The sequence below is a fragment of the Gouania willdenowi genome, chromosome 19, assembly GCF_900634775.1.
Source record: "Gouania willdenowi chromosome 19, fGouWil2.1, whole genome shotgun sequence".
Taxonomy (NCBI): domain Eukaryota; kingdom Metazoa; phylum Chordata; class Actinopteri; order Blenniiformes; family Gobiesocidae; genus Gouania; species Gouania willdenowi.
In genome coordinates this window covers 4,951,619-4,976,697 of record NC_041062.1, presented here as the reverse complement: position 1 = coordinate 4,976,697, position 25,079 = coordinate 4,951,619, and the positions used below count along the sequence as shown (strand labels likewise).

The 25,079-nt window shown below is 38.3% G+C and overlaps 2 protein-coding genes across 4 annotated transcripts in view; one reads left to right on the top strand and one right to left on the bottom strand.

Annotated features, from left to right (window-relative positions):
- The window catches only part of LOC114481949 (regulator of G-protein signaling 9-like), a 43,435-nt gene that overhangs the window by 2,620 nt on the left and 15,736 nt on the right, over positions 1–25,079 (top strand). For 2 of the 3 annotated variants that reach the window (XM_028477044.1, XM_028477047.1), the window contains exons 3-4: positions 18,354–18,424; positions 24,133–24,229. In XM_028477044.1, the coding sequence (XP_028332845.1) occupies positions 18,354–18,424; positions 24,133–24,229 (168 nt within the window). Of the gene's footprint in view, positions 1–18,353; positions 18,425–19,960; positions 20,437–24,132; positions 24,230–25,079 lie in introns of those variants that run through there. The other variant, XM_028477046.1, reaches the window with a different exon arrangement.
- On the bottom strand, positions 12–17,394 carry LOC114481951 (guanine nucleotide-binding protein subunit alpha-13-like). The gene is made up of 5 exons (XM_028477052.1): positions 16,992–17,394; positions 11,956–12,182; positions 5,603–5,653; positions 4,010–4,210; positions 12–1,784 (listed from the first exon to the last, which is right to left on the bottom strand). Exons 1-5 carry the CDS (start codon positions 17,272–17,274, stop codon positions 1,413–1,415), a joined length of 1,134 nt encoding a protein of 377 aa, XP_028332853.1. The 5' UTR covers positions 17,275–17,394; the 3' UTR covers positions 12–1,412.

Sequence of the window (25,079 nt, the reverse complement as noted above, 5' to 3'; positions counted from 1 at the left end):
CCATAGTGTCATTAGAAAAGTGTATTTTATTGATGGGAGTTAGAGTGGCATGAGACTTGAGGAAGAATTAGAAAAACAAACTAAATATATCTACACTAATCTTCATTGGAAAAGCAGTGATTTTAAAAACAATCCTGGGAAATAAAACACACACACACACACACACAGAAACATTGGCCATTTCTACAACCATTTACATAGAAGGAGATAAACCTGAATATTATTTACATGGCATCAGATTACAGTATTTACAAAGACTGGAAGCAAACGGTAGCTCGAGAGAGAGTTTTATTTCTATACATTAAGAGTGTTCACTGGAATGGTGCGGAGAAATGCTTATGGCTGGATACGAAGAATAGGAAAGACATTGAACTCAACTTTTCTTCGATTACAATTTCACTACTCAACCTAAAATGTTATATTTTAACAACAGACATGCAGGCGAAAAGGGGAAATCTGTCCCTTTAAAAATGCATCTAATCCACGTCTTAAAGAAAGACTAGTGAGTGGATTCTGGGTGATTAATTTTTTTTTTTTTTTTTTAGAAGGATGGTTTATATTACATCGGCATTACAGTTCGTTTCAATTGAACCCTGAGAAAACGTTGGACTGCATGTTTTATGTTCACATACTGGCACGCCTGAAGTACCAAAAAAAAAGAAAAAAATAAGTAGACGACGTGTTGCAATCGTCGATGTCTTGATTCAAGGAAGCTAAAGTTGACTTAAACGCGAAGGCAACGTTTTTGACAGTGATTGGGTCGAAGGACGTTAGACTCAAAAGGCATAACGGGTTCAGTCTCACGGCTCCGCCCCCAAACTCTTCAGGCACTTTTCGGACCAAACGAGGTGTCGACGCATCCATTTTCTGCATGATCAACTGGTGCTACCTTCAGTAAAACAAGTGGCTTTATACCGTCAGATAATAAGGATCGTGGATAGTGGGTACAGCATTTGGGGGGGCGGAGGGGCGGGGGACGGATGACCGACTTTGCAGTAATATACAAGCTAACAAAGGCTTCGTTTAGTGGAAATCCAACAAGCATCTTTGGTGACTGTAAGAGGAGTGTATGGAATCATCACATGATTCAGTGCTTGGAGTTAAACTAGCTTGGCCCTTTACCTGTTTTTAGCTCGTATGCTAACGCACATCATCTTTTGTTGTGAGAAAAGTTGATCTAGAAACCATTTTGTCTGCCCCTCCTGACGACAAAGCAGGAATCCAACGTTATCCAAGATCAAAAGCCAGTCCATGCTCTCCAGTCCAGGGCCTGACTGTTTAAAGAGGAAAATAAAAACTAATAAGAACGTCTTTGAGGAGCAACGACGTCGATCAGATTCTTCTGAGGCTGTTTTTTTTTTCTTCTTCCGGGTCCGTTCAGGTCCTCCGTGTTCACCTGGGACGGCCCGGGGTCATTGGAGCATGAGCTGCTTGAGGTTGTCGTGCAGGATGGTGTCCTTGACGTCCCGGAACACCAGCCGGATGTTCTCTGTGTTGATGGCTGTGGTGAAGTGGTGGTAGAGGGGCTTCTGGGTGGCGTCGCGCCTCTTGGCCCGGAAACACTCCACCATGAAGGCCTGGACGTCCGGCAGGCTGTGCTCCGGCCCGCTGTAGTCGGGAAAGTAGTCTTTGAGCGGAACTCTCTTCACCTTCTCCTCCAGCAGGTCGGTCTTGTTGAGGAAGAGGATGATGGAGACATTGTGGAAGACGCGGTTGTTGACGATGGTCTCAAAGATGTTGAGCGATTCACAGAGTCGGTTAGTGTGTCTGTCCTCCATCAGGACCTGGAACACACAAGTCAGTTTTAAAACCACTGTGTCTGCAAACAACACGATCAATCATTTAGTTTCAGATGCCGTTACTCAGTGGGCAGAGGTTTGCAATGCTGTCGGCTAGAATGCAAGGAATCTACCTTGTGGCTTTTCTATACTGGATGTGACGGCCCATGATGCTCCAAGACTACAGAGACTAGGCTAGGGGTCGATTAGCTGCACTTTAGTCTCTCTGCTGCGGTTTCTCTCACTGACAAAACAAGATATCACTTTCTCCTTTTGAGCAGTCTCACATTTGATTCGATAACGGCAACTTTCCTGCACTTTGGACCAATCACGGTGTTCCTTTACCTACCAAGTGAATCATTAAGATAATACATTGTCATGGACTATAAAAGAAAAGTCTCAAACTTTTTTCTTACCATGTAAAAAATTCACATTCGAACCAGTTTTTCCCCTTACGGCCGAACAATCATCTCCAATCACACGGCTGCATTGGATTTCGTACAAAATGTGATGGTGATTTGCTAGTTGGCGGTAATTTCAAGTTCCACAAATAATGTTTTGGAAACGTGTCATGCATTTCCAACTGGAAATTTGCAAAGAAATGGTTAGCATTGTGGCTAATGTCTTGCATGATTTCAGTGTAACATCTAAAAAAATAATATCAGTAGTTGACTATTACTTAGAGCAGTGTTTGGTAGGATTTTAGAAAGTTTAATAGTCTGTAAAATCATCTAAAGAGGGAAAGATGATGGAACGGAAACCGTAAACACTGAAACGAAATTTGGTAAATTTTGAAATGGAAAATTGGAAGCCCTGAAGATCAGAGTGAGTAGGAGGAATGTTCATCTTTTGTGAAGACTGTGAAGCCCCGCTTAACAGGAGGGCTTTCCCTGCAGTCTGCTTTCTATTAAATTCTTCATAGAGTAACGATTCTAGTGGTAAACAAAGATGGAGTCACCTTACACTGCATTATAACAGACATTATAACAGCTGTAGTGAAACGAGACGCTGCATTGATCCGTTTATTGAGTCATGCCTGTTTACAGCTACACTCTGTACAGTCTGTGTTCGACTCCACATGAAACGAGAGAGAAGGACAGAACTGCATACTCCATATGTAGTGCTATAAGGTAGCACATCAAAAACAGTAAGAACACTTTTCCGAGCAATACAATTATTGAACACTGAACTTGTTTCTTTTTCTCTCCTTCAAATAATAATATTTATCTAGTGACTTTGTCCATGTCATCTCGTCCAGTGTGGATTGGAGAGACGGCGTGCCCGCAGCATGTTGCAATAGCGCTGTCCTAGTGTCCGCGCTAGCCGCTACTTTTTTAGCATTGAGGTGCTAGCGGAGGCTGCGCTATTGTGTATATTTGTTTTCATTTTATGTGATTTTGGAGACATTTTGTATATTTTTCTCTCATTGTGTGTACTTCCATCATCACTTTGGGTATTCCTGGGGTTATTTTGTGTATTTCCACTGGTTTTTTTGTGCATTTTATCTTCTTTTTGTGTATCTTTATCACTCTTTTGCATATTCTAGCGGTTTTGTGTATTCTTTTGTCATTTTGTGTATTCTTGATGTGATTTTGTGTATCTTTATTGCCCTTTTGCTTATTCTGGCTGTTTTCTGTAATCTTGCTCTCATTTTGTGTATTTCTGCCATCATTGTGTGTATTTTTTGTGTTGTTTTGAGTATTTCTTTCTGTCATTTTGTATATTCTTTTGTGCAATTTTGCTGTCGTTTTGTGTATTTTCCTGATCGACAAACACTTTCTTGCACAAGTTGCCTTTTGTTTTCCATCTGGTGTTTTTATAAGCCAAAATTAATGCCAACGAAGCTGAGAAACTCAGCAGTCTCCCGTCTTGTATCTTAGTCTGTGCATCAGTATCGTGGGTATACCGGAAAGTCTTCAAATGATAAAGGTTCCGCGCTGTTTGGAGTGCAAAATAAAATAATGGCGTTATTTTTTTTCTGTAAGGTAATTAATTAATCGCAAGTGAAAGCCCTATTTATAGCCATTTACTGATTTGTTGGAGTTGATCGTCATTTGTGGTATGAAGAAAGAAGCATCAATACTGCCCTGAAGAGTAAATACGACCACGTGTGCAGAGAATATGGATCGACTCGCAGCAGCACAGTCAACGTCACCAGAACAAACTGATGAATGTGCAGCTTATCAGCACACCCCGACTGTGTGTGTTTGTGTGTGTGTGTGTGCCATCACCTGGTCATATTCAGAGGAGGAGACGAGGAACAGGATGGAAGTGACCGAGTCAAAACACTCGAACCAGCGCCGCCGCTCTGACCGCTGCCCCCCCACGTCCACCATCTTAAAGGGAACGTTCTTGATCTCAAAGTCGTATTCGTGGATGCCCTTCGTGGGCTTACGGGCCAACAAGATGTCCTGCTGAGTGGGAAGATAATCCTGTGGACACATTTGAAATCCTGAGAATGAATGAATGACTTTGTGCTGCTGTAACGATACAATCTCCTCATTTTTGGACTAAATTAAGTTTTATCTGACCCTAGAGTTTAGTCTGAAGATGTCCTGGTTATGGTTCTTTTCTGCAACACTTTTTTTAAAATCAGTTTTAATACAATTGACAGATTAATATTCAAAGAAAAGTTATTTTCTAATTAATGCCAGCATCATTTGGAGGCAGTTTTCCATCAGGGTGATGTAAAAGATTATTGTATGTTTCTTTGATACACATTTTAGACTAATTTAGTCATAGGGTAAATTTATTTTTGTCTTTAAATGTACATGAACTTGATTGACATCCCAATCCAGGTTTGCAGGGTTTATTATTCCAGCTTCTGTTTTCCAGAGAACTTAGGGGAAGTGAAAAGTACACTATAAACACTCTTATTGACATTCTAAGAAAAGTTAAGCGTATTGCATTGTGGGCTGTGGAGGCTCGTAGACAGATTTATAGAAGTATTTTTTACTTAATTCTTACTGTGATTTCAGAGTTTTTTTGGGGGGCAAAGTGACTACCCAACACATTTCTGGTGTTTTCAGAGACTGAAAGTTGCGACAAAAACAATGACGGGTGTTAATTTTGGGGCTTACATGGAAAGATTAGAATCCTAGAACAAAAATGGTGTCAAGCTAATCACCTTCCTTCTTTTCTGGAGGAAAAACCCCAGAAATCACAGTAAGAATGAAGTAAAAACACTGGGACTCCACATCCCACAATGCAATGCATGAAAAATTTCCAATAATGTCAATAAACCGAGTGTTTACAGTGGAGATGAAAACGTTTTGAGCAAAAATCACAACTTTTCACATCTTATTTTTTTGCGAGCAAATGATCAATTGATTTATTGATCTATGTGTCTTTATCTGAACCGATTGATCCCACTTTAACAAAGCGTGCTGTTTTTTTATTGCTCGGTCATGTTGGAACAGGAAGGAGACTTTCTCACTGTGTGGGAGTCTTTTCTTCTTTGGCTCTGAGACCTGTTAGTTCCTTTTTTCCTGCATGTTCCACCTCTCACATCATGCAGCAATTCAGCAGTGAAATCGATAAAAAGTGTGATTTTATTTACTTTAATTATCTATGAAGCTCTATCTATACATAGATGAGATACTTCTGCGTTCCCGTACACATGTTTTTCTACCTGGACTGTAACTGTTCAAGTAACTGCAAGTTACACTTATTTAAAGCCCCTCAAAGCAAAGGTCAGCAGCGCCATAGCTCTAAAAACAACCATTAGAGGCTTGTCAGCTGTCCCTACATGGTCAACACACGTTGCTGCACATTAACTGTTACATATGATTATTATCACAAAAAAAAAAAAAAAAAAACCTTACCGGCTGGCCGAGCTTATCCAGATTATCCAAGAAATACTTCACGGACTCACCCTGCAACAGGACAGAGGAGGAATTCAAGTTAGCGCAGTGTTTTTCAACCTTGGAACCCCATGTGGGGTCACCTGAAATGTCTCGTAATTGATAAAGAATAAATAAAAAAAAAAAAAAAAAATTTGATTTTCCTTTAGTTCTTATTCTATTTCAAATTAAAACACAATCCTAAACAACTGTGTTTTCAAAACAGCAGTCATGATGTTTTGACTAGGGATGTCCCGATACTTTTTCACTTACCATACGATACCGATATTGCAGCCTTGAGTATTGGCCGATATTGATCCAATCCGATATCAGCACAAATCATACATACTTTTAATACTTATTTTGTAGTGTGGAATGTCAGAAAAGGCTTAATTAAGTGATGTTACTCAAACAGAGAACAATAGTCAGCAACAGTAGGTATGAGAAAAACGAACCCATTTATTATTAACCAATTGTTACATACATTTTAACCTTCAACATAATATCTACAGTATTCTACAATTGAATAAAATAAATAAATGGTCGGAGCGCTTATATCGGGTTAGGGATATTCGTTTTCTGGCTGATATCGGACCGATATCCGATATCAATATTGAATTGGGACACGTCACTGACCTGATACAATATGACAAACATGATCAAAAAGTTATTCAAGAAAAAAAAAATTGTGCTGTCAAGAGATTCAAAAAATTGAGCGATTAATTAATTATTTTCTGTAAGTAATTAATAGAAACCCCCTCAACTTGAGGTATTTTCATCAAAATTACATGAACGTGACAAATCAAAAGATTCATACAGAAGAAATTGGCTTTATTATTATTATTTTTAACAGACTATAACAGATGCAAACTTAGACACTAACATCGCAGTATTATGGCTACACCGAATGAGAAAGGTTCCACGCTGTTTGGAGTGCAGAAAGAAAAGCGATTAACGGCGTTTCTTAGTGTGTTATTTTTTTCTGTAATTGATAAATCGCAATTAACGCATTAAAGACAGCCCTAAACAAATGTCCTTGGGGTCGCGAGAAATTCTTGATATTAAAATGGTGTCACAATGCAAAAAAAAGGTTGGAAACCACTGAGTTAGCGCCATGTGAGTTTACAGCAGCACAGACCGCTCACTGTGTAGACGTGACATGATAGATGCTACGTTTGGCACCACAATATAAACAAAAGTGTATACTGTATATGTGATCTGCTCTCTGTATGTGTGTGTGTGTGTAGAAGTGGGAGGATCTTCTCTCTACTCTGTTCTGTCGCTGCCTTTGTGCAGATTGTGCAAGTTGAGGCACGGACAGACCTGCCAACACTGGGATGCATTCCTTTTTCTCACAATCTATCTGTGCATGTGCGTCTTGTGTTCTGACTCCTAATGCTCACAGCTTATACTAAAGGAAACTGTTTTGCATGAATGAAACACAAACCTACGCCTTAGTGACAAATATGAGCCGTAATGAGGTTTGTGGAGCATGTGTGTGTTCTTTTGTCGTGTACCAACCATTTCAACCACCCCCTCGACTGGCAGCCTCTGTTCTCACCTTTTGATTTTTTAAAAAAAACCAACCTGACCTGAAAAACCTGGGTGTGTGTGTGTGTGTGTGTGTGTGTGTGTGTGTGTGTGTGTGGATAGCTTAGCTTACACAAGGGAGGAGCAGAATATAAAAACAGGCACCGCCTTTTTTTGGATCCGTTTTGACTCAGCATTAAGGAGGTTAGACGCTCTAGATCTGACGAGAGCGTCAGTTATGAAATCATTGATCACATTTAAAAAAAGGAAGAGAAACAAGAGGAGCTGTCACTCTGAGCTCCTCCACTCAAGTTTAGAGTCACTTCAAACATGAAATGGGCAATTTTTATCACAATAGGAGACACAAAATCAAGTCAAGTTATCAACATTCAGCCAGAGGTTTTTTTTTTTTTTGAATAGGCCAACTAAGCAATGATATAGTGGGGGATTAGAAACAAAACATTTGTGTGATTTCTATTTTTTTTAATCCATTTGCTGTCATTTTGTATATTTTTCTTTAATTTTGTGTATTTTATGTGCTTTTGGAGTCATTTTTTATATTTTTCTCTCATTGTGTGTATATTCGTCATCAATTTGTGTGTTTCTGGAGTTCTTTTGTTATTTTGTATATTACCTCTGGTTTTTTGTGTATTTTATCTTTCATTTGTGTATCTTTATGTTTTGTGTATTCTTGCTCACTTTTTGTGCATTCTTGTTGTCCTTCTGTGTATTTTTTCTGTTGTTTTGTGTATTTTTAATCACCCTTTGGTGTATTCTTGGGGTTTTGTGTATCGTTTGCTGCTATTGGTATTCTTGCAGTTATTTTGTGTATTCTTACTGTATTGTGTATTTTAGCTGTCGTTTTGTGGATTTACTTTGGGGGACGCACAAAATCAGTCCGAGGGCCACATGTGGCTCCCGAGCCACCAGTTGCTTATGTGTGTTTAAGACTAAAACTTAACAAAAGCTACAGACTTACTCAGTCTCATGTATAAGGACACGGACACGCACACGCACAGAGGTTTGAAGCTACGATTGCGTCTTTATAAAGATGGCCAGATTCACTGCTTATGCCTGACTGTTTTGGGACAGTTTGTAGCTACAGATGTTGCTTTCCTCCACTGTAAATGAATACTGAGGAGCCGCTTCCTTCCTTGATTCCCTGAGTGAAAGATCGCGTGTCATCACAGCTCAAACATTTAGTTCCTCCGACACCGGACGGACAAATAGGAGCCGATCAGAGGCTGAGAAGCAGCAGGTCGCCCTGATCGACAGGTTTTTCCTCTCCACGCTGCAGGAAAAGGAAACCCTGGGAGTTTTCAGTCTGTACATGTGCTTTTAATGCCTGCGTAGCCCTGGAGGCTCCGCTGATTTGCGATGCAATTAGTTAAAAGGACACCAAGCTGTGGTGGGATGAATGTGCTGGTGAGAAAGCAAAAAGAAGCGCCATTGATCGGCTCTTTACTCAGTGGACAGTTAATATTCTAATACCATCGTGTGTTTGTTTAGCCAAATATCTAAATTAATTAGTTATGAATGAATATATTTAAGGAAAATCACAAGCTAAGTTAAAGTTAAGGGATCTTTAGTGAAACTTGTGCAAAAAAAAAAAAATGGAAGCAAACCTTTACAATTGAAACACTGGACACTTATAATCTGTTATATTTATCTGGAAAAAAATACATTACTGTGTGTTAAAAGTTAAACACAAACACGCATTTGAAAGTTGCAGATTTAACAATAATTCAAAACATTTTTTCATCATTTAAAACCAAATTATAAGTAAGTTAATAAAGTTTAAGGTACACATTTCCCCCCCCCCCATTTTATAAAATAATTGGATCATTATTTTTAAAGCCAAAAAAAGGTTACAATACTAATAATGTATTACAGTAATATATTCGTGGTTCAAAACATTTGTCACTTCATTTGTTTTCATTCTGTCATGGTACAGATCACACTTTTTTCACAAGGAATATTGAACTTTAAAACATTCCATGTACAAGTTTACATTCACTGAGATAATTAATATTACAGAATTATATTTAAAAAAATCATAAATAATACATTAAATTCAAGGACTCACACGCCTACTCTCGGCACCAAAACAGGAAAACAAACGCCACTAATCACCATGTTCATATAGCCTCTTTTGTACATTCTTGTAAACTGTTCGAATGGTCAACACGTGTGTGTGCATTTGTGTGTCCTTGTGCTTGTGTAACCTGAGTGTGTGTGTCAGACTCGGTGTTTGTGTGCAAATATGAGCGAGTGGGAGAAGCAGGGCTGTGTTTGTGAGCGTTTTAAAGCTGTTTAACTACAGATCAACATTCCTCCTCTGATCGCTTTTATTCGCCTTTTTTCATCTGAAAAACCAGTTTGTGCCGAGCTCGACAACAGCCCAGCTTTAAGCTGCTCACAGCAACAACAAAAAAAAACAGAAAAAACAGACTTCTTCTGCTTTTTTTCCCCCCATTTCTGAACGCCGCTTTAAACGCGTGAGGCTGAAGTGATCACATGACATGAGATACAGAAGGACGTGTTGTCATTTTCAGGTTGTAAAAGTGATAACGGAGAAATAAAAGCATGGCTGGGTGTCGGTCACGGTTGGGGTCAATTATGTTGTAAAATTGCTAATTGTAATCATAATTAAAAAAAAATATGTTGCTGTAGTTATTGTAATTGGCATGAAAATTCTATAAAAACGGTCAATTACAATTTAATCAAACATTAACCCAGGGAACCACGTTATAGTTCAATAATAATAATAATGCATCAATTTTATATAGTGCTTTTTGGGGGATTCAAAGCCACGTTACAGAATACAGAAAAATAAAGAAATGGCAATAAAAGTAAAAAAGGTTAAGGAAAAGCAACTTCTATATCTTACACATACATAGTTAATAATTATTAAACTATGTTTTATAACAACTTTTCCCACTACCTGACTGTCACTTCTCTTGTGGGTAATTATACCATTTAAAAATATATAAATCTAGGGCTATACTGACAAAAAAAGGCTAAGACACCCCCACCAAAAATAATAAAATCAATATTTTCATTGATTAGGAAGCCTAACAAGGTAAACAAGAGATATGAAACAAATTAGATGATAGATAATATTTTTTGTGTGTTTTGCAGCTGATTTAAGACATGGGTCAAAACTGATGCTAAAAGGGAGCTAACATTTTTTAAATTAAGTAATTATATTTGATATTCAGGAGGAAAATACTATTTGTAATTGGTAATTCAACCTTTTCAACCTTATTGCTAATGTTCAGCTATTGCTAGATTAATGCTTAGCTAATGCTAGGTTAATGCCAATGCTTGGTTTGTGCTAATGCTAATTCTAAGCTAACGCAGTGCGACGCCGACGTGGGCCAGTACCTGCATCCTCACTTGCATTTTCTTCAGGAAATGCAAATATTCTAAAATGTCAGTCACTGTAATCATGATTGACTTATAATTTAACATGATGGATAATTTAAGGCGTAATTGTAATGGCAAACTGTAATTGACCACAACCCTGGTGTCGGTGATGACGTGAACGCACCACAGCTAACGTCATTGTGCTAGAACGTGTGCGCTGACAGCCCGGACATAAACCAGGCTGACGTGTAAACAGGAAGCTGAGTCAATCACGTCTGACTGTTCCACACACACAGAGAGCGAGAGCGTAAGCACCATAAAATAAAGCCTTATGGTCAGAGCAGAGCCTGAGCGATGACGGTTTTAAACTTTACTTTCACTTTCTGTTCTCAGGAACATTTTAAAAAGCTTTTCTGATCAAACGCTAAAAGCACAACTCAACATCACGGCAAAGTGAGGAGAAACCACAGCAGTGTCATTTATCAGCATTAGCCTCTCAGAGTGTGTGTGTGTGTGTGTGTGTGTGTGAGAGAGACAGGGTTGGGGTCAATTACATTCTCAATTACACTTATTCACAATTACTGAACCTTTATTAAAAACGTAAGCTTCCTCTTGTGTTAGCTTCCTGTTAACATCTCTTATGAATACAGGTCAGTTTTAATTAAATCAGCTGTAAAATACACTCAAAAATATAATCCATCATCTAATTTGTTACTCATCTCTTGGTTACCTTGTTAGGCTTTCTAATCAATAAATATATTGGTTTTAATATCTTTGGTGTGGGCATCTGAGCTTTTTTACTGTCAGTAAACCTCTAGTCATTTTGTGGCTCAACTTTGAGGGCCACACAAAATCAGACCTAGGGCCACATGTGGCCCCCTGACCACCAGCTGCTCATGTGTGGTTCAGATGAAACAAATTTAACAAAAGCCACAGGCTACAAAAATACACAAAATAACTCCAGAATCACACTACAATGGCAACCAAAAACAATAATTGTACAAAAATGCACAAAAAGATAACAGAAAGATACAAAAATACACATATGGGCTAAAAAACAACACACACTAGAGAAAAATACACCAAACTAAAAAAATATTAAAATGAGTATAAAAAAAACAACACACATGCGCATGTCCCATAGAACTAAACCAGGAAATCGGACATGCTTTTTTACTTCGCACTCGCAAATAAACCCCTTTATAACACTACCGAGTATGTACACCTCTTTGTACATCCAACTTTCAAACACATACTCATTTGGTCATAATTGACAACTGTACTTAAGCACCTACGATATGAATACATACAACAGTAACAGATTTTTTCAATGACAATTACAGTTATAATTACGCCATAATTGTAATTAACTATCAATTACATTACTACTATTATAGTTGACCCCAAACATGGTGTGTGTCCATGTGTGAACTCACCAGCTGGAACTCCCTGCGTCGGTCGTAGGCGTTCTGTATGCCTGAGTCCGCCCACAGGGCCCTGAGGGCGGGGAGGTACCGTAGAAACACGGGCGTCTCCAGCTGCCCACTGGCCATCTTAGCCGACCGGGTGTCGAAGGCCATCAGGCTGTCTCCGTGCTGCTGGTTGTCGGGGTTTCCCCACGGGATGTGGAGCTTCTCTCGGGCGTCCACCAGCACTCGCACACCTGGGAATGAGAAATAGATTACTTTAATCTTTTTAGATCAAAAAAAGATTATTTTTAACACAGTATAATAAACGAAAATTGAAAAAATAATAAAATGGGGTCGCGACAAGAAAATGGTCAATCAATCAAGTTTTATTTCTAAAGCACTTTACAACAACCAAAGTTGACCAAAGCGCGGCGGCTTTACGCAATAAAAATACAATTTAAAAATGGCATAATACTGTATATAACTAAAAAGGGTTTGGAACCACTAATGTAACCCATTGGTTCATAATAAATGGGTCAGTTTTTCTCAGACCTACCGTTTCCCACTAACCCTTTTATAACATTCTACACTTAAAAAAAAACAAGTAATAAACATGTGTATGATTCGTGCTGATATCGTATCGGTTGATACGGCCCAAAAACGCAAAGCTCCGATATCGGTTTTGCATCGAAAGTGAAAAACTTGTATCGAGGCACCAAGAATTTCCCACACTATGGTCCGCATGTAACCACATTTAGAGTTTCACTCTATCTATGAATAGTAATTCATATGGAAGTGATACTTTTTGACATCGTCAGTCCATTTATTGAGTCATGTTTCAACCTGTAAATGGAAATTTAAACTAAGTATTTACCGTACGTACAACATTCAAATAAAAATCTGAATATGAATTACCCAAAAAAATACTTTAAGTTGTTGCTAATATTTATAGTGGATTAAGAGGTTGAATATTAAAAAGAGGAAGCATGAGAGCAACGTCTTAAGTATACAAAAAAAAACTAATGGATAAGCATTTTTGTGTTTAAAACTCAGAGGGCAGTAAACTGTTGACAAACTGGAAACCTGGAAGACGTCTCATAGAACGTGATCAGCCACTGTAGGTGATTGATTGTTAGCAGGTCTGATATCTTTACAAAGCAATGAGTAAAGTCCATCCTCTGATAGGATCAGACACATCCAAGAACTGACAACAGTTTCCCTTCTTTAATGTGAATCCAACGCTGTCAGACAACGTACAGATCAATAATACACATGTAGAAAAACCATGATTGACTCTGAATTTCCATTTCAGGGTAAAAGCAATACCGTTTAATCTGCGTTCCCAAACTTTATCAAACTACCGACATACTACACATCCCAAAATCTTGCCAAAAAGGGAATAATTGGGAAAAATTCTGTCAGATTTTGTAGATAAATTCATTTTTTTATGCTTCAAAAGTCCATCTGTTTATAGAATAATAATATATTTAATTTAAATAGCACGATAAGTAGTTTTACCAGTTGAAAACCAGTCTGACCAAAGGCTTTCTACACATTTAACGTGGAAAAGTATGAAGTAAATTTGCGATATTCTCACAAAACACGAAGGTGATTCTTTTTCAGTTTCAGGAAGTTACCGGTAATTCTATCCAGTAGAACAGTCTCGGATAAACAACCAGCAATCTAAACACAGATTATAGTAAAATAGATAAAAGATATGAATAAATATTGGAAAACTGAAGGATGTTTTTGGGAATCGACCACAGTCAACATGAGCCAGGATAGATAAAGTCAGTCAACTGTGTCTTAAAGCTAATGGGGACGATAAATACATTTTTTTATATAATACAATCAAATAGAATAATTCTTAATTGTCCACCAAAGTGGAAAACGTTCTGCAAACACAGATGAAGACAAATACTTTAGGCTTCAGGTTAATAAATTTAAAAGGTATTTATTTCGTAAAATGGGAGAATTTACTCACAAATGTTGAAATTGCCACTTGTTTTCGTCTCCATCACAAACGTCATGTGACTTGAACTTTGGACAAATTCCTGTGCATTGCATTGTGGGATGGGGAATCCCAGTGCCATGCTACATTTTTCATAGTTACTTAAAAGTGTGAAAAAGAAAACAGCAGAAATGTCACTTTGGTCGTGTGTTTTTTGGATTAAATAAATTACAGTTTAGGTTGGAACTTTGGTGGAGGTTTGTCGGTTCGAATCCCAGGGACTAACAGAGGAAATGGGTTGGGTGGGGTAGGTGAGGTCATCACATTTACATAGACACAGATTAGGGATGTCCTGACACAGCTTTTTCACTTTCAACACGATTATGATATCATAGCCTTGCATATTGGTTGATACCGATCATAGTCCATACTTTTATGACCTTTTTTTGTATTATAGAATGTAAAAAAAAACGGCTTGATCAAGTGAAATTACTCAAACAGAGAAGAATAGTCAGCAACAGTAGGTATGAGAAGAACTGACCCATTATGATTAACCATTAGGTTACTTAAATATTAACGTTAAACATAAGAATATTCTACATTTGAAGAAAACAAATAAATTAGAAGATGGTGAAATATAACCACAATAAATCCAATCAAAACAAATACATTATGCATTTTAAAAGTGGAAAAATAATCACTAGTTTAACTTAATTATAAGGATATTTTACAATTGAAGTGAACACATAAAAATATAATTAGAAGTCAGAGAAAATCCTGAAAGAATAAATCCAATAAAATGAATATTAACAGAGTTTTTAAATACAGGCTGATATAATCTGATACTCATTTATTTGCTTAGTGCTGATCATTATCAGACCGATATTCAATATTATTTGTATATGAATGTAACTAATTTTCGAAAAGAACCAGTGAAATCAAAAGGCCAAATATTGCCCATTTAAAACCTACATTTCACAACCACTTTTATGTCAATTTGTTGTTAACATTAGTCGATTAAAACCCCAAGTTTTGTGTTAAATATCAACTTTAATCAATACTTAAAAGCAAGTTAAAAGAGTCTCAATAGATGTGGAAAAACACTAACATGACTACACTGTAATACAGAGTTATTTACATGAAGAGATTAAAAATCCAGCTCTAATCCTATTTCACCAACACATACAAGCTCTATTCACCATTCTGGAGGCAAGTAGGGCTGGGCAATATGAACCAAAACTCATATCAATAGTTTTTCTCAAAATGACGATATACGATATAAATCTGGATAATTTTACTTCTAATGAAGTCTGACCAAAAAGACAATTCAGGGTTAAATTTGCTGGTGTAAAAATGCCACACAGGCACATTTAATAACAAACAGCTGCACAATATGTGCCACTTTTTGCTTTTCCTCCTATTTGGGACAGCACGTGTGAGTGAGTTCTGTCGTGTGACTTGTTTAGTGGAAAGTCCGGGTTAGGACACACTCAGCAATCCATCAAACTGAGCTTTTATGCTGAGTAGTATTATAGTATTACATATTTATTTTTCTAATATTTTCTTTATGTGTGCCATATGTCATTCCTCATTCTTGGAGAGCACCTTCATTTTGTTGTATATGTTTTACAATGACAATAAAAGCTTCTATTCTATTTCCATACTAGCTAAAGCAACAACTCCTAAAACAAGTATTGTAAAAACAAAACAAGCTATAATATATATTTTGATATAGGCACTATTGTAATTTTCTATATCACCAAAACAGTAAACTAGATCTATCTTGAATCTCGATATATTGCCCAGCACTATGGGCAGGGCTCTGAAACATGCTTAAAATGCAATTTTGGTTGCAAATTCCTCGTTTTCTGGGGAAAGACGACAGGAACACCTTACAACACTGGGTTAGTCACCAGTTCCCATTCCCAGTATGAGTAAAACTAGCTTTGATTTAGTAGTTTTTATGTGAATATGGGGTGATGACGACCAGAAGTGAAAGTAATGGATTTTATGGGTACTAGTACATTTGAGTATATTTCTGAATTCGTCATTTGTACTCAAGCATGTTTTAACAGTAGTAAAGTAACTTATTACATTTCTACACCCAACCGTTATTGAGTAAATTATTTTTATTTATGTTTCATGGTTTCTTAAGGCACATTAAACATAATCCATATGTTCTTATTCGTGCCATTTCTGATCAACATGGCACTATTTCAGAGTTCATAAATGTAGCTATATTTAGGGCCTGAGAATTTTGAATTGAATTAATTTATGTTATTTTTATTTTACATTTTTAATTGTATATTTTTGACAAACCTTGTATTTTATACAGACGGCTTTGTGGAAAGTTCGATTAAGTCTCTTCCTCTTTAAGTTTATACATGAGATGTTTACTGTATGCAAGGGAACCGTGGCAAGATTTATTACCAAAACGTACTTTGAGTACTATTTAATTGAGCTACTTTTTACTTGTACTTGAGTATTTTATGTATGAAGTACTTGTACTTGAGTACAATTTCAATCACGTCACAGTACTTCTACTTAAGTAGGATATTTCAGTACTCTACACCTCTAGTAACTTTTACATTAAGTACTGTTTAATTGAGCTACTTTTTGCTCTTACTTGATTATTTTAAGTATGACTTACTTGTACTCGAGTACAATTTTGATCAACAAGTAACAGTACTTCTACTTGAGTAGGATATATCAGCAAATATAATGGGCAGGGCTCTGTAAACATGCTTAAAATGCAGTTTATGGGTACAAATTCCTGGTTTTCTGGGGAAGGACAAACAGGAACACCTTGCAACACCAGTTTTCCCATCCTAGTATGTGTAAAAGTAGCTTTGATGAGGTGGTTTTTGGTGTGAATATGGGCTGAATATGGGCTGATGACCTCCACAGCAGGATAAAGGCACACACGTACTATACTTGATATGGGTGTGACTGTGACTGCAGCAGATGCAGGCTGTTGATGTCAAACCCTGGAGCAGCTAAATAATAATCACGTGGAAACTTTCCTGATCTGTTTTTTTGTTTTTAAAAAATCACTTCTGGGCCGGGTTGGCTGTCATTAAATGATCCGTTTTCATGGTTTCTGTTGAGTTACCTTTGATAACATTGCTGTAGATGGTGGCTCTGAAGTCCTCCCGGGCGTGCTGGTCGAAGTCCTGGCCGTGGATGATCCGCATTTGTTTGAGGAAAGTCGACTTGCCGCTCTCGCCAGCGCCCAGCAGCAGGATCTTCACCAGGCGTTTCACGTAGGTTTTCTCCCTGGTCAGGTCCCGGTCGATCTCTTTGGACTTTCTCAGCTGCTCCAGCTCGCCGCTGTTGAGCAGGCAGACGGGCAGGCAAACTTTTAACACGGACCTGGTCGGCAGGAAATCCGCCATGTTCGCGCAAACTTCATCGATGCTGATTTGATGCGCGTTCGCGAGGCGAGGCGCGTGCACGGGACCAAGCCCCTTCCCTAAACTCAGGAAGTGCCGCCGACTGCCTTCCGTCAAATCACGTTTCTGTGCAGCTAAACTCACACACACACAAAACCGCAATAAGCACACCTTCGTTACATATCTGTAACGACACAATATAAATACAACAGTGGGTTCGACTAAAAAGTCACGAATATTGACATTTTCAGTGCAATTGTAAGCATTTTAAATATCAAAACAAATTAAAAAATATTCTACAAACACGATTAATCACACTGTAGTGCCAAATTGTGACATGTTTTTCTTAATTAAAAAGTTGACATTTTGGTCTGATTTAGCACCGGTGCTGTGTCGCCATCTCATGGTTTACGTTAGCAATTACGTAGGAGAATGACGCTCTCTGATTGGTCAGATCACTGCTCGGTATTTTCATGCTGCCTTCACAATTATTGGAAAATATCAACATGTGTCGAATTTCGCTTGAATGTGTAACAAAGTAGAAATGATAATAACAGCACAGCTTGTTTTTTTAAAATAACATTTTATTTATAAGGAAAACTGAGAATTAATGTTTTATTGATTTTTTTTAAATAAACGAAAAACGGGTTACATTAAAAAAATATACATACTTTTTTAAATTAAAGAAAGAACACATTAGCAAAATATACAACGACTGATCAAACACTACACAACACTAATAAATCAATAACTAAACAGAAAATAAAAACTAAAACCCAAAATAAATCAGAAATCACTCAAAAGACAAATTACCAATTATTTCACATTTTCCTGTATTTTATTATTTGTTAAATTCCTGCTGAGTTGGATCACGTTAATATACTACAATATATCTTTTAACGCGGCTGTGTGGAAAAAAAATAATACTGAGATTGTAATTTCCCACACTTAACAATGAGGGTGACTGGGACATTGAACGCATCAACATCGCACTTGCATCCCCACACATTACACGGGGCTCTTATAGACGACAGCATCATTCTGTTTGTGTGTTAATGGTAAAAGCAGCAAATCGATCGCAGGTATGACCATCAGAAACACTCTCCGGGATCACGGACAGAGGTACCGACCGCGGATGGCTTGTCTGAAAAAGGTAGGTTTCTCTCTCCAATTAAAATAAAGGATGTAAATAAATAAATCACAGTCTGGGGCTTAATATGTGTCTGCCTGTGCACCACTTGTAGGAACTGTCTGCCGGGGAAGCATTTGTTGGACTATTATGTGCTGTAACCTTACATACATACATACACTGTATTTTTGTGGCATTTGCTAAAATAATACACAAAGCTATTTCTATCATATTAATGTATTTATTTTATTATATAAATGGTTGTGCAACAGTCATAATTTATTAAAATCTGATTTTCTTTTTTACTTAAAGGTTCATTCCAAATTACTGAAACATGCACAGAAAAATACTGACTTGTAGATGTAATTATGTGTTTGTATGTGTCATACTAAATATGAGGCAGTGTTTTTTGTTTCAACCGTTACACATGAATAATAAGGTCAGTCTGTTTAATAAGCAATAAGCCTGGATCAGTATCAGGGCAGCTGATGAGAAGGACACTAATCCATTCATTGTGTGTCAGTAGTAACAGACAGGACAGGTCATGTAGCCACAGTGCATTGGATGATTAATAAGATTAAATTATGAATATCTATAACATCAAGTCAAGAGCAACTTTGTGAAACCTTTAAGAAGATAACATTGGAGACAGAAGTTTGTTTTAAATGGGTATCATGTATCAGGCTCACTGGAGCGATCAATTAGTGCAAATGGGCAATTTTTATGACAGCGGGGGCCACAAAAATGTGATTGTCTAATCTGAGGGGAACATTATCAACATTTGTGTCAGTGTTTAGAGTAATGACCAATCTGAGCATTAATACAGCAAAGAACAAATGGTTTTTGCACATTTTGTTTATTTTTCTGTTCATTTTGTATGTTTTGAGAGTCATTGAATTTTTTAGAGGTCAATACAGATATATATCTATATAATTAATATTATTATTTTACTTTCTTTGAAAAGCTGATCTCATGTATCAGCCGATAACCAATATATGAAATAAAAACATTGATATACACAGGACATATACTGTGTACATGAACACAACATCTTAAAATACCTAAAATATCAATCAAGACAAAGAAGCAAAACACTACTATATATGAGCCCCCAAAGAGAACATGGAAAATGAAGTGAAATAACAGCAAAAATACACAAAATAATTCCAAAAAACACACCACAAAAATAGAGAAGCATGTACAAAACAACAACAGAGTAACAAAAAAAGACTCAAACACAAAACGACAACAGAAATACACAAAATTACTTCAAAAGATATACAAAATAACACAAAAATACACATAAGTACAACAAATATTCACAACATTACTCCAAAAAACAGACCAGACTACGACAAAAATAAATGTACAGAATGACAAAAAACAACAGCAAAAATACACAAAGATGACTTAAAAAACAGATTTGTTGTGTTTTTATTTTATTTTTGTGTATACTTGTAGCAGTCTCGTGTATTTTTGGTGAGAATTTGTGTATTTTTGTTGTTCCTTTATGCAATTTCTGTAATATTGCATATTTTTGGAATCATTTTCTGTATGTTTGTTGTTATTCTGTGTATTTCTGTTGTTGTTTTTTGTATTTTTCTGTCATTTTGGACCTGGGCCAACACTGTCGCCCATATCTCCTTCAGTGGCCTGGCTTGACTTCAGGTACATTTCCCTCTCCAGGACGAGTTCAAAGCCAAACGCCACTTCAAACAGCGCCATAAGAGTCGTCTGCCAACTCTTCTTCTTTTTTTAGTGCACCTCTATTTCTCTTTCTGTCCCTTTCAATACGCACACGCACACACACACACACACACACACACACACACACACACACACACACACACACACACACACACACACACACACACACACACACACACACACACACACACACACACACACACACAGAAGGTGTTCCACCAACCTAATCCACAGTATTGCAAGATATTTGTCTCTTTCAGTGCATGCACACACGGCTTCTATTGGAGCTGAGGAATCACATGATTGGATGACTGAAAAAATGTTTGGCGGTCAGTGACTCATCGTGCACAACACCCACACGAGCAAAACAAATGCCCTGACATCAAGACATCAAATAAACCTGTCATTTGAAATGACGGAAAGAGATTATTGTCGATAAAGATAAATCTGTAACACTTTACTTGAAGTTTTATACATAAAGGCTGACATTACACTGTCATTAAATGGCATTCGTTACCCTAACCTAACCCTAACCCAGGGGTGTCAAACTCATTTTAGTTCAGGGGCCAAATGAAGCAGTTTCATCTCAAGTGGGCCACGGACGTTATGCGGGAAAACAAGTAATTTTACAGTTTTTCTCGAATGTCAGGACACATTTCAGGAAACTGCCCTCCATTTTCTCTAAACTCTAAACACAAAACACTTTTCTCAAGCTAGCTCCACAAAAACTCGCAGTCTCTTTACAAAACGAAACTCTCACTCCAAAACCCAAACTTTCACCACAAAACTGTTGCTCCTATGGCCAAAACCAAACTTTGACAACAAAATGGTCCTCACAGCTTGCAAAAATGTAAACACTATTGGATATCTATCACACACTTCAATAAAAATTGAAAACACAATGTTCAGGGTGTGATGTTCTCAGTACCCCATCATTTGTATAGTAATCACATCTGTATAGTAATCAATAGTACTGTAAGTCACAGATTATTTTTAGGGGAACCTCATTTATTGACAACCTGTACAAACATACTTTTTCCAAAACAAATTTCAAAAGAGAACAAAAGCATACATGGGGATACATGTCACAAATTCTTACAGTAAAGAGGTTCTATGGGGTCTGTGGGGGGGCCTGTGCAGGGGCCTGTGGGGGGGCCTGTGCAGGGGCCTGTGGGGGGGCCTGTGCGGGGGCCTGTGGGGGGGGCTGTGCGGGGGACTGTGCACGGGCCTGCGCATCACGTCGTCGGGTGGGGTCAGGCCACAGGACCTCGTCCACATCGCAGGCTATGTTTTCCCTCGCCAGGCAGCGGGGGAAGAAAGCTCTGGCATGCCGGACCCAGCCTGAGTAATCCCCCACATCATCACAGGCCAGGTCCATGGCCCTGAGGAGGTTCTCTCTACTATATGGTTGCCGGTCATACACCTTCCACCGCCATGATGAGAAGAACTCCTCTATGGGGTTGAGGAAAGGTGAGTAGGGTGGCAGACATACATTGAGGAATTGTTGGTGTATATTGAACCACTCTCTTATCTGGTTGGTGCGGTGAAAACTGACGTTGTCCCAGATGATGACATAGATGGGAGGAGGCTGTGCTGGAACCAGATTCTGCTGCTCACGGTCAATCAGGATGTCCCGTAGGTCTCCCAGGAATGTGAGGAGACGCTGGGTGTTGAAGGACCCAAGGAGAGCCTGCCTGTGGAGAAGCCCTTCTGAGGTCATGGCTGCACATAGGGTGATATTCCCCCCACGTTGGCCAGGAACGTCCACAATTGCTCTTTGGCCAATTATGTTACGGCCTCTCCTCTGTCTCTTGGTGAGGTTGAAGCCAGCCTCATCCAGGAAGATGTATTCATGTTGTCTCATCATGGCGTCCAACCCCAAGATTCTCTGTGGAAATGAATAGAGTATGGGTAGTGTCACAGAAGGAGTACTACAGTACACTGTGGGCTACTGTGCAGTACAGTGAGCTTGTACACCCACTGTACTGTGAACAATCAACATTGTATACCCGTATGTATACTTACTTGCACATACTGGAAACGTAGCTCTTTGATTCTGTCCGAGTTACGCTCAAAGGGAACTCTATAAGCTTGCTTCATGCGTAGCTTCTGGCGACGGAGGACTCTGTCTATGGTGGCCAAACTGACTCTGTCAATACCTCCAAAATTTATGTTGTCAGCTATGACTCTCTCCTTTATTTCCCTGAGTCTGATGATGTTGTTTTCCCGGACCATGTCCACAATGAGGATCTCTTGCTGTGCTGTAAATAGGGGAGCCCTTCCACCATGATGTGGAAATCTTTCAACCCTATAGAAACAAATATGCTTTCACTCTTCAAAAAAAGACTTACAATCTACAATACAAACATCAATGGAAATGTCCAGTCTCCCAAAGCAAACGTAATGTGGTGAAACCAATTTAGATTGTGGGCTACAAACATTTAGACAAAGTAACTACAGTACATACCTGTTGTGTTGTCTGAATGCCCGAATTATGGTGGACACTGAGAACCTGCTGAGGTTGGGTTGGACTCTTAGTCCAGCTTCTCTCAGTGACATTCCATGGACAATGACATGGTCAATGACAGTAGCTCGCATTTCATCTGTGATGATTGTACGTGGTTGTCTTGCTCTTCCTCCTTGCACTCCTCCTCTCCCTCCTCGCCCTCCTTGGCCTGCTCCTCGCCCTCCTCTGACACGAACTCCGCCTCTGTACATTCTGTTGCCGTTTGGCACCTTCAGCAAACTGTGCATTCTAAACTGGCCTATATAGGTGTTGTCACATCATTGGCAGGTGTCTTCAATTTTGAGTCGTTGTGCATTCTCAAGCGGCCAATATGGATGGTGTCACATGTGTCTTCAATTTTGAGTCACAGTGTTTAAGCAATGACACCCGTGCTTTCATTGTGTTCAACTTTTGATGTCTGAGTCTACCATTTTGCATTGTGTGAGCAAAAGTGTGTTTTAGCAAGTGTGAAAGTGTTTAGCATAAGTGTGAATGTGTTTAGAGCAGTGCAAATGTGTTTAGAGTTCTGCAACATGTGTTTTGGCAAATGCAAATGTGTTCAGAGTTTTGTGAAATTGGAGATTGAGGTGAAATGTGTTTATAGTTAAGCCAACTAGAGGCCAGATTTATTAAAGTGTTTAGGCAACTGGTCATTGTGCTCAGAGATCTAGAAATTGTGCTTTAGCAATCGAGAAAAACTGTAACAATATTGTGCCCTAGTTTTCACTTTTACGTATACATACATTCCAAAATGTATAAGAAACCGACCATATCCAAGCGATAAGTGACAGATATCAGTCCCAACAGGATCTCCACTTTAAATTTCCTGGATTTCTGTGACAAATTTCTACCTAATTAAGGAAAATGTCATAATTTGATGAAAATTGAAAGACTTTGCAAGAATTTTGCATTAAAAATGACTGCAATCATGTGATATAAGCATCGTGAAAATTGTGAGCACCTGCACATATTGATGAGTTTCATTTACACGATAAAATCTACATTTTTCGCTCCGTATTTTATTGTATATTTCTTTTAATTTGTATTATTTTCGGGTGACATTTGAACATTCTGTCCAGGGACTACAGATGAAAAATAGCCTTCTGGCTACACCTGGTACATTTTCTATATGGATATTAATGTGCACTGTCCCTGTTAAATAAACCAATAAATAAATAAAAATTCGTGTTTTCTCTGTCATTTTTACTTTCTTCTGCAGGCCCAATTGGATGCCATGAGTTTGACACATGTGCCCTTCGTTACCCTAACCCCTAACCCAAGTAGATCCCTCCATCTAACCCAAAAAAGCCAACATCGCTCCAAAGGTGTCATAATTTAGCGAAAGACACTTAATGACGTCTTATTAATGCTAATGACAGATAATGACGGCGTAATGTATAAAACTTCAAGTAAAGTGTTACTGATAAATCTTAGTATCACCTCATGCAGATGTATCCAAGCATCCTGTTGCCATGGTGACCCCTGACCCCACCCCCTTTTCCTGTGGTTAACTTTACAGGCGGAGAAGGTGCTGTTGGAGATGCAGGACCCCTGCACAGGAGTCAAGTCTCAGCCTCTGAGACTGGTCATCACCACGATACCGCACGCCATCACCGGTACACATGACAATGCACACTTTGATGAACAAAGGCAACACAAATAGTCATTAAGTGGAGTGCGGGCTGGCTGAGTGCAGCGTATACAGGCTCACTGTAGGACTGCTGGATTACTTGAGAGCTACAGATTTTTATCTCCATGACAACCCCCCACGGTCTCAGAGTCTGGGAGAGGGAGAAAGAAGGAGGTGAAGGAGGGGAACTGAGTGGGTACAAAAAAAAAACAGAATGAGAGGAGAGCTGAGTGTAGGAGGTGGACGAGGAAGGAGAAGAAGAAAGGACTCCAAGCCATTTACGTCATGTGGAAGAGTGATGAATGAATGAAAGAAAGCAAAACGCTCCTTCCTTTCCTTCCTCCCTCCCTCCACTTTAGCTGCCTGCCTTTTTACAGACACACACCTGTTGACGATCATGCTAACAACCCCCATTAAACACTCTTTATTAACATCACCTGCTTGACTGAGAACCTCAAGCTTCACTAATGTTGATCTAGTACTCACCAACCTTTCTGAAACCATGGTTTCACTTTAATTAGAGGGAAAGATAATGAAGGATGACTAGCATTAACTAAAAAAGGTTGGAAAAATTTACATTTCAACACTTTATTTTTCTTAATTTATGTTGTTTCATTTTCAAAAGACCACTTCTGAAACATTTCTTAGTAAATCATAATCTTCCTATTTAACTAGCCACAAACAACTTTTTACTAATAGAAACATGTTTTTAAAATTTAACAATCATGTAAAATGTTTATAAAACTCTCCTTTTTTTCCAATTTAAACACCAAATCTGCAGCATTTGTTGGCAAAATCCTATCTGTGAGACTTGAACACATTTGTAACAATGTTTC

Excerpts from the sequence above, each read along its gene's own strand:
- LOC114481951 (XM_028477052.1), bottom strand. The coding sequence starts at position 17,274 with ATGGCGGATTTCCTGCCGACCAGGTCCGTGTTAAAAGTTTGCCTGCCC. Across the intron at positions 4,211-5,602 it reads TGGATAAGCTCGGCCAGCCG|GATTATCTTCCCACTCAGCA; the intron begins GTAAGGTTTTTT and ends ATGTGTCCACAG. Across the intron at positions 1,785-4,009 it reads CCTCCTCTGAATATGACCAG|GTCCTGATGGAGGACAGACA; the intron begins GTGATGGCACAC and ends TGTGTGTTCCAG.